At 42.8% G+C, this 13,870-nt stretch overlaps 1 protein-coding gene across 2 annotated transcripts in view; it reads right to left on the bottom strand.

Moving 5' to 3' along the window:
* Positions 1 to 13,870, bottom strand: part of iqcg (IQ motif containing G) — a 48,399-nt gene that overhangs the window by 2,887 nt on the left and 31,642 nt on the right. Inside the window, exons 7-9 of one of the 2 annotated variants that reach the window (XM_068042366.1) lie at positions 13,293 to 13,367; positions 8,535 to 8,666; positions 5,542 to 5,643 (exon numbers count right to left, since the gene is read on the bottom strand). In XM_068042366.1, coding sequence (XP_067898467.1) covers positions 5,542 to 5,643; positions 8,535 to 8,666; positions 13,293 to 13,367 — 309 coding nt within the window. The remainder of the gene's footprint in view (positions 1 to 5,541; positions 5,644 to 8,534; positions 8,667 to 13,292; positions 13,368 to 13,870) is intronic. The other variant, XM_068042367.1, reaches the window with a different exon arrangement.

Raw genomic sequence — 13,870 nt, 5'->3', positions numbered from 1 at the left:
ATATTTCAACGATTTTGGCTCTCCTTCATACATTGTCTTGTGCTCCCTCATGAGCGATTTCACCCCTATTAATATCCTCCTAAGTCAGATGCTCTAGGGCGAGGCTTCTGGCTGCATGCAAAAGAGGTCAGGAAGTCCTATCCTCCAGGTGGTAAATCAACTGGAAGGACACATCCATTATTGATTCAGAAAACTGAGGCTTAAAATTATTTGTGCCTGTTTTCAGCTAAGAATGGTAATGTCAGGCTGCCAGAGATGTCTTCCATAAAGTGCTGCTGTTGCAGGTTAGTTTTAAATTGCTATGGGGAAAGTGTATTGTTCAGGTTTCCTATACCCCTGTACCTTGATAGAATGGCCTTAAATAAGGAGTCTAAGTTTGTACATGCTTGGTACCTCAACAAAATGCCAGCTAATATTACGGGTAGCGTCCCAGATGGTTGTACTTTTAAAAAATTATTGGCCTATTTTCTATAAGAAAAAGTCACCACGTTCCACCTACAAATTTTCTGTTTCCCACATCAGCCATCTTGTGATCTTTCAAAGTGAGACAGTCAGAGTTAGAGGGGTGAGAGCCATAAAACAGCATATGGGCCCGTTTGGGGAACCGACAACAGTAAGTCTGAAGAGAATTGCCTTGTCTTCATTAGCAATTTATTTATGTAGGTTCAGGATCAAAGGTTTTGTTTTGAAGTTGGAAGTTAAATTGATTTAACTATCAGACATCCCAATGGACTTCTGTTACCATAAAGATAACTGATTCAGGGAGGTCTTTGTAGGATTTTTTTTAGAAGGTGGTTAGAGTTCTCGGTGTCTCCAAGCTGGGGAGAAGGAAAGAGAGAGCTGCCAGCAGTTGGTGTTTGGAAGCAGCTGGACCCAGTAGCGAAGGGCTATCAGGAGCCAAGGGTGCTTTCTGATTTGAAGTCACTTCGCAAGAGTGCCAGTGAGGCCCATGCTTGAACTGGGAAGTCCGCAATCGTGAGGTGTTGAAGGGTTCGCCTTGCTAGATGCTAGCAGAAGAACCCCAAGAGATCACATATCTCTGAGGATAGCTTTAACACTAAGGAGAGTCAAAGTGAATTCCTGAGAGCTGTGGTATGCCTTGGATTGGTCCCAGGAGAGATGAATGAGCCCTCAAGATCCTGTCAAGTATTGGGGGACTCTTAGGTGGAAGTAAAAATCAAAGGGGGAGTGTTCTGTTGAGACTTTACATTTAAAGTATAAGACTTTACATTCTGTTGAGATTTTGTGTTTAAAGTATGTGATTACAAATTATCTTGTTAAGTTAGTAGTGCTTGCTTTGTTTAACTCTTGTACTGTAGAGGTTTTGTTTAAAACGTGACACCTTGCGGTGTAATTCTTTCAGTTAATAACTGGGAGTTCGAATTTCTTTTTTTAAGGAGTTACTGGTCTAGACTGAGATCGTAACATCTTGAAAAGCTTTCCTTCAACTCCACCTATTTCCTCCAGCTAAGTGTCGCTATAGAAACCCACATGGGTCATAGCTATAATAAAAACAGGAAGTGTTGTAAATACTCAGCAGGTCTGGCAGCATCTGTGGAGAGAGAAACAGAGTTAACGTTTCAGCTCAGTGACCTTTCATCAGAACCTAGCTGTGCCTGTATTTCTGTAGGATATGTCGAACGCCTGTTCCCAGTCTTATTCCAGTCCCGTCCCTGATCTTTCCCCATTACATGAATGACCATGTCAGTGCGACTTCCTTTGCTGGTTCTATATCTGACTCTTTCCCTCTTGGACTTCCCTGTCTCTATCTCTGAGGATAGGTGTCGACTACATTTACCACAGGGCTCACTAACTCCGACAACTACCTGAATTATACTTCTTCCTTTACCTTCTCCCACTTCTCCATCTCTGTTACATTTGCTTTGATGATGTCACCATCTAAAATAAAATTTTTCCTCAGCCAAGGATTCTCTGGTTGAACCCGCAACTGAGTCTGATCCATTTCTTGTGATTTTGCCCTTAACCCTTCTTCAACTTCTAAGAACTGCGATAGGGCCCCCCCTTGTCCTCGCCTTCACCCTCACCAGTCTCCACATTCAGCAGATGATCTTCCACTATTTCCAATGCAATCCCACCACCAAACCCTGGTTCCCCTCATCTCCACGACACCCTGGTTCACTCTTCCATTACCCCTACCATTCCCTTTTCATCCCCTGACATCTTCCCATGCAAGTGCAAGAGATGTAACACCTGCCCATTCACCTTTTCTCATATTGCTGTCCAGTGCTCCAAATGCTCCTTCTGGGTGAGACAGTAACTGTATTTTCTTCAATCTAGTGTACTGTATTGCTCATACTGCAACCCCGTTTAAATCAAGAAGACCAAACACAGGTGACCGCTTTGCCAATCACCTCCATTCTGTCTGCAAGTGCAACCCCAAATTCCATGGCATTTGCCATGTTAATTCCCTGTCCCCCTCCATTCTGAGTTCAATGCCTTTTACCCTCTACACTGTTCTGATTGAGCTCAATTTAAGTTCAAGGAGCAGCGCCTTATCCTTCTATTATTCAATTTGCAGCCGTTGGACCTTAATATTGACTTTAATAACTTGAGAACTTAACTTTAGCTTCCACTTTCTCTTTGGCAGGGACTACTGTCAATGTGGGATTCGTCTACCACCATTCTGGCAGAGTGATCTTCACCATATATGTTACATAAATTTACATAGTATTTACAGCAGAGAAATAGGCCAATTGGCCCAATGGGTCTTTGCCAGTGTTTATGCTCCACATGATCCTCCCAAGGCATAGAATAGAAGAGACGGGAGGTTTTGCATGAACTGTATAAAACACTAGTTAGGCCACAGCTGGAGTGCTGCATGTAGTCTGGTTACTGCACTTTAGGAAAGATGTGATTGCACTTAAAGAGGGTACAGAGGAGATTTAGGATGTTGCCTGGACTGGAGAACTTTATTTATGAGGAAAGATTGGATAGGCTAGGGTTGTTTTCTTTGGAACAGAGGAGGCTGAGGGGAGTCCTAATTGAGTGTAAAAATTATGAGGGGTCCAGATAGAGTGGCTAGGAAGGCCCCCATCCCCTTGGTTGAGGGATCCATAACCAGGGAGCATAGATTTAGGGTAGGTAGCGGATTCAAAGGTAAATCTTTTCACTCAGAGGGTGCTGGGGATCTGGAACTCGCTGCCTGCAGGGGTAGTAGGAGCAGAAACCCTCATAACATTTAAAAAGTACTTGGATATGCAGCTGAAGTGCTGTAACCTACAAGGCTACAGACCGAGCTGGAAAGTGGGATTAGGCTGGATGGCTCCTTGTCAGCTGGTGCAGCCATGATGGGCCAAATGGCCTCCTTCCATGTTCTCACCTAGTCCACATATAGGGGGGAATTTTATGGAGGTGACAGGGGTCTCGACTGCTGTCTGGGGAGCCAGCAAGAGACCTGTGCTGCCTCCTGCTGGGAAGGCCTGCCGTATTACGAGCCAATCAGGCAATTAATAGACCACTGGCAGGCGTTTCACGGGATGAGATCTTGAGGGTGGGAAGTCCCACCCTCTCACAGTTGCTGGCCTCTGATTGGCTCAGCAGTGGCACCAGGATGGCAGTGGCTGCTGTGGGAAATACACCCACTGGAGGCCCAGGATCACAGATCGACCCAGGCAAAGGTAAGTGATGGCGGGAGAGTTTTTTCTGGGTTGGGGATCACGAGAGATGGGGATGTAGTGAGGTCGGCAACAAGGACAGGGGGTGGCTCTCAGCAGGCCCCCCGCCCCTTCCCGAGGCTGGGTCCCTCGATCAGGCACTGAATGCCTTTAAATGAGAGACACCTGTACCCACTACCCCCCCCCCCCCCCCCCAACGCACCGCACACCCTGGAGACCACAAGCAACCCACAAAGGTTCGCATGTCATGTTCCCTGCATGGTGACAAGCCCGCCCACCACCGGGTTAATAGCTGCAGTGGAAAGAAGCCCTTAATTGGGCATTAATTGCCCATTTATGGGCCTCGACTGGTAGCGGGGCAGGAAAGCCATCCACGGGCCTTCCCATCACAGACTTAATCAGTTGGAGGCAGGAAGGTGGGGTCCCCACCAGCCACCATCCTGTCCAATTAAATGCCCTCCCTGCCTCCAAACCTGCCAAGGGAAAGAGCATAAAATACCACCCTTTTATTACTTTCTCCTCATGTGCTTATCTACCAATCGGTCACCTCACAGAGGTCTTTAAAATTATGAAGTGGTTTGATAGGGCACCTGTGGGGGCGTCTAAAACTAGGGACCATAAATATGAGATAGATGTTTACCTGCACTTTTATTCTTCCAGGCTCCTGAGCCATTGGAGCCTGCTTCACTTTGCCAGATTTTTATGTTGGCATTTCTACCTGTTGTCTTCTCCACTATTAACACATTCTCCATGTCTCATTTATATCTCTAATTCCTCTCGTTATGCCTCATATTTTCTCATGCTAATATTACCTGCATTTAACCATCTCCTGATTTGCACTCAGGAACTTTATAGGATATTCTATTTTTCCATTCTATTCCCTTTGTTCTGCTTCTTTGTAAATGCTGTTCATCTATAATGACTTCCAGTGGCCTGTTAATTGCTCGTAATATGGCAGGCCTTCCCAGGAGGAGGCAGCGCAGGTCTCTCACTGGCTCTCCAGCCGGCAGTCGAAACCCCTGTCACCTCCATAAAATTCCAAGCTCGGGGTGGGATGGGGTGGGCAGGAAAATGGGTGGAGCCGCATTGAGGCGGCTCCCCAGTGCATTCCTCCCACTGGGGAACTTTCTCGGGTGGACTGGGAATCAGATTGGCTGCCCGCTCAGCGGAGGCAGGCAGTGAATTACACTGATTAGGCCCCAGTTAGGGGCGAATTTGCAGCCTCGGCATTTTGCCGCTTGCGGAGTGGCCCCTTAATGCATGCAAAGGCCACCAGCTCAATGGAGGCCGTCTCCTGCGGCAAGCTGGGGTGGGGCCATCGCAGCCGAAGGCTCCATGCCTCATTGTTGGGGCCGTGAGCATGAAAGGGCGTAATCACAACCAATCCTAATCCAGTGGAGGGGAACTGCCAGCCTAGATCTTGTTCATTTCTTCACTGCTGTACAGGCCAACAAGGGCATCTCCATGTTGAGGAGCCCTCGCGGACCCTGACCTGCCTCAGAGGCGCACACTTCTTCTGCTGAGGCTCCAGAGTTGCTGACCCTTTGGGCCTACAGCATCAAGAGCCCGCCCACCGACCTTAATTGGATGGAGATTGCGGAGGTGGCCAGTTATGCGACCGCCTCCAAGATGATCATTGAACCAGTCTTGCAGCAAGCAAGTGCAGGCTCGGGACCCCCATTTGGTCTGTCTCGGGTTTCCAAAACCCACTGGAAAATACCAACCCTTTGTTTCAGTGTAAACCTGTTGGAAGAAAATTTGTATACAACTACATTATTAAATTGTGAAGAAGATGGCTCTATTGCTTCCTGTACCAGACAAAAACAATTGAATCAAGTTGCTCCGACACCCTCATTCTAACATGTTGTTTCATATAATTGAGTGAAATTCTTACGTGTAATTTTACCTTAATAACGCTTCTAAATTCTGTCTCTTCCTGTGTCCTTTTCTTCCACTCCTTCTCCCTCTCTACCCTATCCTCGATTATCACTCGTTCATAAGTCAAGTACTGAAGGGACAAAATGGAAAATATTTGCAGATGTTTTCTTATTCTTTTTCCTAATTATATTAATCCGAAATAAAGTAATGAAGAAGCAACCTAGTCCTTGACATGTGTTATGATCCTATAGTTTATTTTTCCAGGAAGAATGCTGTGTGCCTTTAAGGCTGGAAAAGGAGCGGTATTGCTTTAAGGCAACAAGCACCAGAGAATGCATTCTCGTTGCCCCGGGATACAGCCACTCAGAGACTGAGGATCGAGAGATACATTGTTGCCGATTGACATTTGAAACTAGTTGAAAAACTGGCTTTTGAGACACAATTCAAGGAGACAGACACAGACTGTCTGTCAGCATATACTGAAGGAAAAGAGAGCTCTCTCTCAGTTTATTTAAACCCTATTTACTATACTCTCAGAATTCTGATGTCAAGCCAGATTAATTTCTTAAAAGAAAATAACCAATTCCTTTAACTACTGAACTGTAATTGTTGAAATTCATCGCTGGAAAAGAAGAGCATCAATTCAACTGCTGAACTAGACTACGGACCGTTCTACTGTTAAAGAACCTTTTTCCCCCTCCATCGGATGGCTGTGAGGACTTCAAGCAACCTTGGACTGTTCCACATTGGAAGATTTCACTTCGGCAGGAGTGTAAATATGCAAGGACACTTTTTTTCTATTTTAAATGTTATTTATATCTTAGTTGTGTTTAAGAATTTAGTTTTTCTAATTAAGCAGTTAATTTGTTGATCTAAAGACACCTGGTTTGGTTAGCCTCATTTGGGGGTGGTAGATGTACAAATTGGCTGGGTTTTTCTTTAATTTGGAAAGTTTAAAATTATATGTTAAAATGATAAGTTAGGCGATTGTGGAGGGACGGGACTGAATCAATGGTGTATTTCTCCCACCACAATCAAATATATATTTTGATTGAGGGCTTTGACTCCGTCGTAATACTTATAACAAGAAATTCCAGTGGATCAACACTCATCATTGTTAGGATATTTAATCCATGTTCTCCTTGAACAGCACAATCAAAGAATGATGTGCAGTTATTCAATGTCCCTCACAAACATCTCAAAACAATTCAGTGGAATGCAGCATGTTCCTGGAAGAGAAAGACAATCATTCTATTCAATTCTGTAGTCCTAAATTTAGAAGCATATGGTATTTTTTCTGTCACCTCCAGCCGGCGGTATGGCCTATGGAGTGACTGAACAACTTGCTGCATTCATGCATGCCCGCAGATAGCTTGCACTCCATCATGGGATAAATTTTACAGTCTTGGATGAGCTGCAGTTTCTTCAAGTCAGGTGATTTGGGAGCACTGAGAGATTTGGGATTTGGGAGCGCTGACAGATTCGGGATTCAGGAGCACTGAGGGATTTGGGATTTTGGTGCACTGAGAGATTTGGGATTTGGAAGCACTGAGGGACTTGGGAGCACTGAGAGAGAATCGGAAGCCGGAGCTTCAAACTAAATGAAGAAAAGTCAAGCAGAACAGCAGGTAGGTGATTGGTTGCTGAGTATTGCAGTTTTATTTTTACATTAAACTTCAGAGCTAGGAATCTGTAACTTACAATTACTTATTAAATTAGTAAACTAGATAATCTATACAATTAAAATAACCAATTAAACAATAATTTTAACTAATTAAATATGTAAACAGTTTAGATAAAGTCATGGCAGGGCACTCCAGTCCTGTGGCATCTATAGTTAGGGGAACAGACAGGTATTTCTGGGGCCACAGACGTGATTCCAGGATGGGATGTTGCCCTTCCCACTGGTGCCAGAGTCAAGGATGTCACTAAGCACTGCAGAGAACTCAGAGTGGGGAGGGTGAACAGCCAGAGATTGTGATCCATGTTGGTACCAACGATATAAGTAGAGGGATGAGGTCCTGCAGGTAGATTTTAGGGAGCTAGGAAGGAGACGCGCAAGCAGTAATCTTCGGATTACTCCCAGTGCCATACACTTGTGAGTATAGAAATAGAAGGAAACAGCAGATGAATGGGTGGCTGGAGAGATGGTGCAGGAGGGAGGGTTTTAGATTCCTGGAACATTGGGACCTGTTCTGGGGGTGGTGAGACCTATACAGGCCGGACGGTTGCCCCTCAATAGAACCGGAACCAATGTCCTGGCGGGACAGTTTGCTTGTACTCTAACTTGGCAAGGGGATGGGAACCAGGATGTAGCATTGGAAAGGAAAAACAAGGTGCACAAAGAATTGGGAGAGACAGACAGCACTAGAGTAAGAAATAGTAAGGTATTAGGTGGGATCAGAGCAAAAGGGAATGCAAGGTCTAAATTACATTTACAGCGCATATATGTGCACAGAGCATGGTAAATAAGGTTGGTGACCTGCAGGTGCAGATAACCATGTGGGAAAATAACGTTATGAGTGTGGTATAGGCAGACTCAATCATGGCTTTCAAAAAGGAATTTGATAGCACCTGAAAAGAAAAAATTGAAAGGGTGGGGGAGAGGGACTAGCTGAGTTGCTCTTGCAGTGAGATGGCACTGACTCAACAGGATGGCGGCCTCCTGTGCTGTAACCATTCTATGATTCTCTGTTGGATCCCTCCTCCATTCTCCAAGTTTATCAAACTTCCTGCTACCCAGCCACGGGGTGGGGACTTACTGCGTGCAATCGGAAAGAAAGAACTTTTAAAGAATTTATAAAGCACGCTCTCATTCCCTTGGGATGTCCTGACATATTTTGCACTAAATTGTCTCTTTCTCAAATTCACAGCTTGGATTGTTGTTTTAACAGCCGAACCATTTTTACACTCAGTGCATTCTTATCAGTGCGTTTGTAAAGAGAAACCTATCCAGAGCACAGGAAAAAGATTCAGGAAAATTCTGATTGTGATGTGTAAAAAGTAGATCAGTGGCATTACCTTTTCAGAGAGTTCTCTGAGCTGTTGTAAATCACTGGTCTTAGATGATCTCAGAATAATCAGATCGGTCTGCTTTGTTTCAATATCTTTATCATATTTTTCCATCCAAAATTCCAGCTTTTCTTCCAGTTCCTGATTGACAAACAGAGAAAGATTAGAAAGCAATAAAAGTAGAACTCCAAGGTACTTTAATCAGCAGAAAAATTGGATAGTTCCAGCATATTTAAAATATTTAAAGGTAGAATATTGTGGCTAATTACTTTCTATTTCTCTCTCACTAAGTTTCTCTCAAATGTTTTATATTTTTATTAATTGCTAGTATGTATAATATTTCAGTATTTTTCTTCAGATATTGTATTTTAACAATAGACAGACAAGATAATGGCCTAGATGTTTTTAGTTTGTCATTCAACCTTACAGTTTAATGGACATTTTTGCTTTTTTATAGTTAATTTATTTTCAGCTCCCAATTTATCCCATTTAACAACAAAGTTATATTTAAAGCTGAACAAAATGCAATCAGCAATTGACATTTTTCTTCCCTTCATCTCCTTAATCTTTCCCTCTTGTAGGGGTGCATTTCTATAGTTTCTGCAGTACTTTGTCCAAGGGGTTACTCTGAGCTTAGCAATGAGGCCTAGATTTTGTAATGAAAGTTATTTTAATAGTGGCAGTCCACTGGTATTAAAATGGCACCAATTGGAAAAAGTCAACTTGAGTGTTTGTGGACTGGGAGCCATCACAGCTGAACTATGTCTATGAATTATGTCGATTAACATCTGTTTCCTTTAGGCATTCATATTTTTAACACTTTAACCTGCTACCCAACTCAAACCTACCTGTTTTTTGGGGTTAAAATTCCCCCCTTATTGTCAACAGTGCATTTGATCTCTAGGCCATGACAACTGTCGTATCTTGGAAAAACTTCTGGCATGGTTCTCTTTTTTTTCATTCATAGGATGTGGATTATGATGACTGGCATGTATTGCCCATACTTAATTGCCCTTGAGAAGGTGGTGGTTAGCCACTATCTTGAACTGTTGCAGTCTGTTGTGGTGAAGGCATGGCCACAGTGCTTTTAGGTATGGAGTTTCAGAGTTTTGACCTAGCCAGGATGAAGAAATGGCGATATATTTCCAAGTTATGATGATGTGTGACTTGCAGGGGAACTAAGAGGTGATGGTGTTCCCATGGGCCTGCTGCCCTTGTCCTTCTAGGTATTCAAAGTCATGGGTTTGGAAGGTGCTGTTGAAGAAGCCTTGGCAAGTTGCTGCAGTGCATCTTGTAGATGGTACACACTGCAACCACTGTGCACTGGTGATGGAAGGAGTGAATGTTTGAGATGGTGGATAGGAAGCCAGTCAAGTGGGCTGCTTTGTTCTGGATGGTGTTGAGCTTCTTGAGTGTTGTTGGAGCGGCACTCATCCAAACACATGGAGAGTATTCCATCACACTCCTGACTTATTTCTTGTAGATGGTAGAAAGGCTTTGTGAGAAGAAGGGGAACCATTCATTGCAGAATACTAAGTCTCTGAATTGTTCTTGTAACCACAGTTTTTATATGGCTGGTCCAATTAAGTTTCTGGTCAATGGTAACCCCAGGATGTTGAAGTGGGATTCACTGATGGTAATGCCATTGAATGTCATGGGGAGGTGGTTAGATTCTCTACTGTTGGAGTTGGTCATTGCCTGGCAGTTGTGTGGCATGGATGTTACTTGCCACATCAGCCCAAGCCTGAATGTTAGAATCATAGAATGTTGTCCAGGTCTAGCTGCTTGCAGGCACAGGCTGCTTCATTATCTGAGGATAACGATATACACCTTTCAGCGGGAAACTTGGCTGATTATTTCTTCCTTCCAAGGTCAGGAATGACAAAGCCATTGTAGTACTGCCCTGTTTGAGATATTAAACAGCCTAGGAAATAATTCAGGGTAATCTAGCAATCATGAAGTTTGGAAATAAAGTGAAGAAAGATTAAGAGATTAGAGCAATTTCAGAAATATTGTATTACAGGTTAGAAGGACCAACTGTCCTAAGCTAGTCATGAATAACAACAACAACTTGTATTTATATAGCACCTTTAACGTAATAAAATATCCCAAGGCACTTCACAGGAGCATTATAAAACAACATATGACACTGAACCACATAAGGAGATATTAGGTCAGATGACCAAAAGCTTGGTCAAAGAGTTAAGTACTAAGGAATATCTTAAAGGAGGAAAGAGAGATAGAGAGGCGGAGAGGTTTAAGTAGGGAATTCCAGAGCTTAGGGCCTAGTCAGCTGAAGGCACGGCCACCAATGGTGGAGCAATTAAAATCGAGGATGTTCAAGATGCCAGAATTAAAGGAGTTAAGATAACTCGGAGCATTATGGGGCTGAGGAGATTACAGAGATAGGGAGGGGCCAGGCCGTCAAGCAATTTGAAAACATGGATGAGAACTTTAAAATCGAGGCATTGTCTAACCGGGGGCCTGTATTCTCTAGAGTTTCGAAAAATGATAGGTGATCTCATTGAAACTTACAAAATTCTTACAGGACATGACAGGGTGGATGTATATAAGATGTTTTCCCTGGCTGATGAGTCTAGATCCGATCTGGAACACTGCAGATTGCTGCAGTGAACATCAACGCAAGCTCGAGGAACAGCATCTCATCTACCAATTAGACACACTACAGCCTGCCGGACTGAACATTGAGGTCAATAATTTCAGAGCATGACAGCCCCCCATTTTACTTTCATTTTTAGTTGTTTTTTCTTTTATCTTTTTTTCTTTTTTACATATTTTACAACCTTTTTTTGCATTTATTTCATTTCATCTTAGTTTGTTCAGTTTGCTTACCCACTTTTTTTTTCATGTTTGTACTTGCTGCTGTTCACTATTCAGTCCGTTAACACCTTTTCTGTACGAATGCTTTGTCTTTCAACACACCATTAGCATATTGTTTGCCTTTGCTCCATGACCTTTTGGTCAGCTATGTGGCCTTGTCCAATCTACACCTTCTCCTTTGTTATCTCTTGCCCCACCCCCACCTCACTTGCTTATAACCTGTGACATTTTTAATATGTCAGTTCCGAAGAAGGGTCACTGACCCGAAACGTTAACTCTGCTTCTCTTTCCACAGATGCTGCCAGACCTGCTGAGTGGTTCCAGCATTTCTTGTTTTTATTTCAGATTTCCAGCATCCGCAGTATTTTGCTTTTGTTATAGTGGTGAGATAAAGCTGGGTGTCAATAGTGTACTTGTGGAAACTGGCATGGAGCACCATGTAAAAGAAAGACTTGCATTTATATGCCACTTTTCACAACCACTGGATGTTTCAAAGTGCTTTACAATTAAGTACTTTTTGAAATGTCATCACTGTTATAATGTAGGAATCGTGCCAGCTAATTTGCACAAACAGCAATCTGATCTGTTTTTTGTGATGTTGATTGAGGAATAAATATTGGCCAGGAGACTGGGAATAATTTCCCTCCCTTTCTTCAAAATAGTCCCATGAGATCTTTTATATTCACCCGAGCGGGCAGATGGGGTTTTGTTTAACATCTCATCCGAAAACAGCACCTCCGACAGTGCAGCTCTCCCTCAGTACTGCACTAGAGTGTCAGCCTTGATTTTTGTGCTCAAGCCCTCTGGTGGGACTTGATTCCAGAACTTTGTGACTCATAGGCAAGAGTGCTACCAACTAAGCCACGGCTATAGATGAGAAATAGGAGGGATTCAAGGATAGATCCTTTAGATTCTTGGGGGACACCAGAGGTAACCGTGCGGGAATTGGAAGAGAAGCCATAGATGGTGATTCTCTGGCTTTGATTAGATAAGAATGGAACCAGGTGCGTTAAGTCCCACCTAGCTGGACAAAGGTGGAGAGGCATTGGAGGAGGATGGTGTGATCACCTGTGTCAAAGGTTGCAGACAGGCTGAGAACAACGTGGAGAGATAGTTTGACTTTGTCATAGGCACAGAGGATGTCATTTGTGACTTTGATAAGACAAAATGTCATGGTTTTAAGGGGGATAGATTCTTCGCATGCATGCAGGATTATTTCCTCAGCCAGTGTGCTGCATGTCCAGCAACAAATGGTACAGTGCTAGACCCAATTGTGGGTAACAAAGCTAGAGAAGTAAGTGCCGTGAAAGTAGAACAACACTTGGAAAGTAGGGATTTATCCTAAATTGATTCACATTGAAAATAGATACAGAAAAAGAGCAAATGTAAATTTAATTGGCAGATTAAATGGCAAATCAAACATTGGGAGATATTTAAAGACAAGATGGGTTGAGGTTTTCAAAATTCTGAAAAGTTTTGAAGAAGGAAAGATTGTTTTCATTAGTTGATAAATTAGTATTAGTGTGGCATAAACTAAGAATAGATCTCTAGAAGCAAAAAGGGGAATATTAGAGAAATTCTTTTTCCACACATTAGGACATGGATTGCTTTACCACAGTGACTATTAATGAAGCCTCTGAGAGGTTGGGTGTATAAAGGAATACCTTTGTCTGGATAAGCCTCAGTAAAACCCTATCAAATGTTTCCTGAACTTTTAGCCAAATAAATTTCCATACCATAGGTTAGGACTGATCCCAGCCCCGACATGCCTGAAAAAATGCATTAGCCCTTGTTATGAGACTTGAGTTTTGACAGGTAACAATACCTCATAATCAGAATTGTTCCTGTAATTCAGGCATGTCCACATGTTTTAATCTTAGAGAAGTACAGTTCTTTATATTTAATTTGAGGAACTTGGATACTTACTGCCTGATTTTGCTTCAGGAACCTTTCAATCTCCAAGTGTATCCGAATCTCCTGATCAATTTTACTTTTCAAGAGCTGGATAAAGAAAAGCGAATTTAATGGAATGCAAGAGTTTAAAAATGTTGACTTGGAAATATGTCATCAATACTTTACTATATTAAAAACAGTTTGCGCATTTTAGCCATTAGAGGTTAAACCTTTTTTCAATATAATCATCATAATTTCAGTTCCAAAGTAACATTACAGGTGCCACATTGTGTTCACAGGAACTCCGTGTGCTTACTGAGACAGCCAAGAAACATGGCACATTTGCACAATGGTTGTACCTACTACCTCGCCAATTTATAACATGTCAGTTTTGTGCATTCCCCACCCCAGGACCACTGTAACCTACTTATCCTTCAGCATTTAGGAAAAGGTTCTCCACTTTGCCACTAGTGGACAGTGGAGTGAGATTATGGAGTATGGTTTTACTTCATTTGGTGTAAGGATGGAGGATTCACTGGTAAAATTAAAAGCAAAACTTACCTCCTTTTATTTAAGATGCCAAAGATGGTAACTAGGGAAGTTATCAGCTG

This window comes from Heterodontus francisci, chromosome 11 (assembly GCF_036365525.1).
Source record: "Heterodontus francisci isolate sHetFra1 chromosome 11, sHetFra1.hap1, whole genome shotgun sequence".
In the NCBI taxonomy this organism is placed as follows: domain Eukaryota; kingdom Metazoa; phylum Chordata; class Chondrichthyes; order Heterodontiformes; family Heterodontidae; genus Heterodontus; species Heterodontus francisci.
Note: the sequence above shows the minus strand (reverse complement) of the source record. Positions and strands in the feature narration are given on the sequence as shown.